The sequence below is a fragment of the Zosterops lateralis genome (genome assembly GCF_965231275.1).
Source record: "Zosterops lateralis genome assembly, chromosome: 8".
Lineage (NCBI taxonomy): Eukaryota > Metazoa > Chordata > Aves > Passeriformes > Zosteropidae > Zosterops > Zosterops lateralis.
The window spans coordinates 25,808,623-25,814,622 of record NC_139768.1 but is presented as its reverse complement, the minus strand read 5'-3'; the positions used below and the strand labels follow the sequence as shown (position 1 = coordinate 25,814,622).

The 6,000-nt window shown below is 44.7% G+C and overlaps 1 protein-coding gene across 1 annotated transcript in view; it reads left to right on the top strand.

Annotated features, from left to right (window-relative positions):
- Nucleotides 1-565: 565 nt before the first annotated feature.
- The window catches only part of LOC310912063 ((E2-independent) E3 ubiquitin-conjugating enzyme FATS), a gene marked incomplete at its 5' end in the record, with an annotated part of 59,967 nt that continues 54,532 nt past the window's right edge, over nt 566-6,000 (top strand). The window contains one exon of the mRNA XM_083866275.1: nt 566-785. Within this exon, the coding sequence (XP_083722401.1) occupies nt 566-785 (220 nt within the window). The remainder of the gene's footprint in view (nt 786-6,000) is intronic.

Sequence of the window (6,000 nt, the reverse complement as noted above, 5' to 3'; positions counted from 1 at the left end):
TGGTGCTACCACTGATTATTTTAAAAAAACTTGCAATAAAAATTAAAACATCTCAGTGAAAAATATCACCTTCATAGCATAATTTCAAAACTAACACTGCAATGGAATTTTAAGTCAATTAGGAATTTGCTGGGCTTTTTTCCCCCCCTCCCATGGCTAGAACAGGAACCTTTTGGCAAACAGGTGTCGGCTACTTAAAATTCCAGGAGCTCGTTACAGGGATATGTGCGAGCAGCATATTTGGACATTTCCTCTTAACTTTGCTCCGGAGCACTGAGAGACAGGGAGACAACTCCAGTATTTAAATGGAGAGAACTGTTCACACAACGCCTTTACACCCAAACACGAAGGGACACAAACCATCCCCACCGGCGCGCCCAGCTTTTCCCATCACCAAGTGCTCCAAAGCCATCTTTCCCGGGACACAAAGCCCCCAGTGAGAGGCTGTGGCTTGGCTGCCGGAGCGGCGGCAGCTGCGGGCGCTGGCGGGTGAATAATTGATGCTCTGGCAGCTCGGGGCTGTCCCTGTCACCGGCGGCGGGCAGCGCATCCCGGGCGGCGGGGGATGCCCCGGGGAGCGGCCCCAGCGCCACCCCAGCGCTGCCGGGACAGCCGGGACAGCCGGGACACTCAGCCCTTGGTCACCTGGGACAGCCGGCCCTTGGGCACCCGGGACACTCAGCCCTTGGGCACCCGGGACAGCCGGCCCTTGGGCACCCGGGACACTCAGCCCTTGGTCACCCGCACCGGGAGCGGCTCCGCCCGCCGGGAAACGCGGCCTCCGGGTGAGTTTGGGGAACTTTGGGGGGTTCTGAGCGTCCTTGATGAGCTGCTTTCTATTTCGTGCCGCTCTCGCTAAAAAAAATACTCCTTTTTGAGTTTGAAGTGATTCCTAAAAAGGCAGGAAGTACCTTTCTTTTTAACTCTGGGAAATGTGTAAACAGTGCCTGCAGAAGGGCACTGAAGTTGTGATCCAGCCGTCTGGAATTATCTGCTGCTATTTAAGTTGTCAACCCCCCGAGGCACGCTACTAAAACTAAAGATATTTATGTTCTCTTTATGATTTTTCTAAACTGAGATTAATGTAATTCGCTGTCAAATGTGAGGACCTGAAAGGAGTTTTGTTTTCCATTACAAAAAAAAAAAAAAAAAAAAAAAAAAAAAAAAAAAAAAAAAAAAAAAAAGTTGGTTCCCTGTTGGAAGTTTAACTTGTGTTGTTTTTTATTCAGTTACACACATTTCTCCTTGGGTTGAGAACATGACCCGAGACCTGCATTAAGTTCTTAATTAATAACTCTGCATTAAATGTTCTATTTTACCATAAAGTAGTGGAAAAGTAACTTTGTTTTCCTAAGGATAGGAAGGAGATATATTTTATATGTAAAGCACACGGCAGTGACGAACTAAAGCAACTCTCACCCCTTCTGTACAAGGTGAAAAGCATCAAAGTGTTTTTATTTATTAATCATTAACAGCAAGCCTACCCATGATATTTGTTCCAACTGTCTGAGCGCTGTTATTTTCCAGCAGTGATCCTGTCAGCAGTGCCTGGAAGCTCTCAGGTAACTCAGTCCTTGGCACAGTTAAAAAATTGATACAAGAACAATCAGCTCCCGAGAGCAGAGGCCATGGGCAGGAGCAGGGATGTGAGATGAATCGTGAATAAGCCTTGATTGTGGAGAACAAGTTCCCTCTCTTTTTATTTGTTTTTAATTGCATAGTCCAGATTCTGCTGCTTCTGCTTTATTTCCTTTGTTTGGATCACAAAAGCATTTCTTATTTGGCATCCAAAACCCAGCCAAATTTCGAAGGGATACAAGTCCAGCACAATGATATCTGGTGCTAGCAGTAATTAAATGCCCCATGTTAAAAAAACCCCAACAAAAAACCAAGAGGTGAAAACAGGGATATGTAAACAGCAGGAGATATGCAAAGAATGGATGTAATGCTGCCCTCCTTAATCATGGGAGTAATCCATATTCAGGAAAATAATCCTGGTGCTTTCAATAGACATCAGTGAGTGCTGGAGCACCAGGCCCAGCTTTTCCAAGGAGATAACAATGTTTTACCTGGAGAAAAAAAAATTACCTGTTGGGTTGGTGTTTTTTTTTTTTTTTTTTTTTTTTTTTTTTCCTGCAGTGCATTTTTAGCAACCCAGCTCTTGGTGATGGGTTTGAATGCATTAGTGATAATGTTAAATTAGGCTTTACCTGATGTCCGTTTTGCCTGTGAAAGTGTGAAAGAGAAGAATGGGATAATGGATGAGATGTGGCAGGGAGAAGGTACAAACCCCACGTGTTTTATTGGCTCTCCCTGTTCCCTGTGTTTGTAAATCACTTCTTGGTCCATGGGATGTATAAAATTTGCTCTTTTTTTTAGGACAGGATGCAGCTTTAGCACCAAAAGACTCTGATATCCCTTGAAGTATATTTGAGTCTCCCTAAAAGTGATGTAAATAAATATTGTCCATCTGATTTAAATACAAGGGGACTGTGGTAATGCCCTGGGAACATTTTTTATTGCTGTTACGTTCTGTGATCTTGCAGGAATGACACATTTTTATATAAATGTGGTGGTTTTGCCCTTTCCACCAGCCCAGCTCAGCATTTCTGAGCTTTGCCCTGCCAGCCCGTGTGGTGCTGCCCTGTAATCCAGGATGGGGCTTAGGAGCACCTGCATGCCCTTCCCCAGGCAGTGCATCTGTTAATGAGGAAAACTAATTACTTAAAAGCTTTCAGCAGGATGGGGCTGTGAAGTATAAATAGTCATGAACTGCTCCTGGTGCTCTGTGTTTGTGCTGCTGCCAGCAGTGGTGGGGTGGAGGGCAGTTACCCTTTGCAGTCACTGCTCTGGTAAAATGCTTCCTGTAGAGGAGAAACTCTCCTCTGAGCACCCAGAAATGGGGCAAAACAGAAAAAGTTACAGTAAAAATGCACTGGATGATGATTCTAGATGGCATTAAAAAGTCACTCTTAGTGACGTTGGCATTAAGTCTCCATTGGCTTCTTGTCATTGCATTGAGCAGTCAAGAATGAGCTGATTTTCCTCCATCAGTTTTCTTCCATGGTGGTTTTAATTTAAACAGGAGGTTTAGTGGATTATCAGCATTTATTTGCTACAGAAGCAGTTTTATGCTGAGGTTACATCAGCATGGGCAGCTGGAAGCCATAAAATGACCCCAGTGCCAAGGGCTGGAGGGGCAAAGTGGCAGCTGCTGCCAGGAGGAGGCTGCAGTGGCCCTGGGCAGTATTTCCCTTCTCTAACTCCCTGCAGAGTCCCAGCAGGAGCACCAATTCTCTCCAGGGAAGTCCCTTTCAGTCCCTGAGCCCTGCCCATGGAGTGTTCCTAATCCTTGGATAACCCCACAAGCACTGGCTGCACGTTAATTTGAACTTTATAAAATTTGAAGGTACATTTTTTACATCTGGTCCTCTTTATTGAATTATAGCTATAAAAATCCAAACCACACATGCAGCAGTTTTTATTGAGGATCTCCTTCTGGCATTGGGCACAGGTCAAGTGCCAGGTTTAGTTTTTATTACTTTTTGAGAATTTAAAGGTGGCTGTTCAAGCAAATTTGTTGTAAAGTTTTTCAAACTTGGCCAAAGCGTGCTCTGGAATGGTTCAACCTGTGTGTGCAGTGATGTAGAATGGCTAGGTTTGGGGGGGTTTTTTGTGCAAATTGTGTATGGAAAAGGTATTTTCTGTGATTGTTGATGTGTCATTCTTAGGTCTCTCATTGTCATGGCTGGTATTTGGTCAAAGGTTGGACTTGATGATCTTGGAGGTCATTTCCAGCCTTAATGATGCTGTGATCCTGTGACTTGGAGGTGCTTTCCAACCTCAATTATTCCATGATCTTGTGATTTTAAATGGGAAAGCTGAGGTGGTGTCAGTGTACATATTGTATTTAATGTATAACTACAGACAGATAAAACTGCAATGCATATTTTTAAAATGAAGCTTTTCCCTTGTCCTCCATGAGTTCCTGTGCTGCAAATCCCAGCCTGGGAGCAGCCAGGCCTGGAGGAGCAGAGTTCCCAACACTCCTTGCTCTGTTTGTGGTCCAGCCCAGCCCCAATATCCCCCCCAGGGCATTTTCAAGGGTGTTCTTCCTTTATACAACGCTGCTCTTGTTTCATGAGACGTTTCTGCATCCCTGGGGAGGGAGAGCTGAGCACAGGACAGCCACACTCCCACCTCTGTGTGTGGTCCCAGATTGCCATCAGTGCTGTGCATTAATCACCGCGTTAATTGGGCGATGCTGCAACACCTCAGTCACACACCTGGTGTGGGTTTGGGTTTTTATCTTCTTTCCTACTGTTAGAGCTGAGATTAAATGCTCGAGAGACACAGTTCATGTTTGGACTCAGATGTTTATTAATTCTTATCTCTGTTACAGTCTCACAAGCTGTGAGTTCTAGCTAACAATGTAGAAAATGGCTTTGTCTCTCTACAAGGCCTTTTAAGCACAAACTGTCCAATTACGAAATGACACCTAAATGATTTTTACTTTTAACCCAATAACCAACCACCCATGACCCACAATGTGGATTTTTCTACCCAATTACAAAACACCACCCAGACCCATGAAGAAGGTGAAAAAGGACTCAGCCTCCACCCTAAATCCTCCATCTTGCTTTATATCTATATTACTATATTCTAAACCCTTAAACTCTGAGTTTTCTACTCTGTGATATCACACACTTCTATTCAAACTCCACACCCACAATCCCAGTGCTGTCACTCAATTTTGGAAGCCTTTTCCACAGCCTCAGGTCAAATGCAGTGTTTGCCTGGGGAGCAGTGCCTGTCAGCACAGAAAGTCTCAAATTCTCAGTGCCCAGGGGTCCAACAACCTGGAAATCCTCTGAGCAACTGGGACAAGCTGGGCGAGCTCCTGTGAGGAATAAGACCTGACCACTCCCTGTGGAAAGGGATTCTCTTTCTTCCCCTCCCTGCTAAGTATCAACAGCTCAAAGTGTTCTAGCCCCACTTGTTGATGGTGTGTTACCACTAATAATTATTAGGGTCCTGCATAGGCTTGTATCACAACTCAAAGTGTCTTTCCTGCCCATGGCAGGAGGTGGGATGAGGTATAGAAACCTTTGCTGGTGATTAAAGCCCATCAGTGCAGGATTTATGAGGGGCAGAGAACAAAATAGTGCAGAAAACACAATAACCAGTGACGAAATCAGATATTGACAGTTATTTTGGCTGTGTTTTGGAAGAAGAATGGAGTCAAGAGAATTTTCCCTTTTGTCTGTAGGATAAATATATAGAAGAAAAGAAGTGTTTTAGCAGCAGTAGGTAACTCTGGCCACAGTTTCTGTGGGTGCTCTGGGACACCTTTGGGATTGGGTTTCAAATCTGTTTGGGTTTAATTGATTGTATTTAGTTTTCTGCTTCTCTTGCTCTGGATTCCTCGTGCCACTTGGAGCTGCCAACATGGAAAATGGATTTGGGAGGCTGAGCACAAACAGCTGGGCAGGTTGGGGACATACCTGGCAGGGCTTGGCTTGGAAATTCCCATGAGAAGCAGGGCAAGGCAGAGCCCAGGGCCACACATGGAGAGCTTCTGCCTCTTCTGGGATCAACTGCTGCTCTTTGGGGCATTTAAAATTACTTTTAAATTCCCTTTCTGGATAAAACCAAACTTTAACAGGCAAAGTTCCCATGCAAATTCCTACAGAATGAGCGAACTTTTTTTTTTTTTTTTTTTTTTTTTGTGTTGTTTCGATTAACAGACACTCTTAATGACAGATTATACTGAAAGCAAGGTTTAATCAACATAAGGTGGCTGGGTCTCACTTTGCTCAATGTGATGTGGCTGAGGGACTAGAAGTGAGCTGCCCATGCAATCCCTCACCTGCAGGAATTGTGCAGCATTGCACAAGCACAGGAGCAGCCTGCAGGGAGGGTCTGTGCCAGCCTGCAGGTGAACTGCACCAAACTCCTGCAGTTTTCAAACAGCAGTTGAACAATGTGGGTTCATTCCCA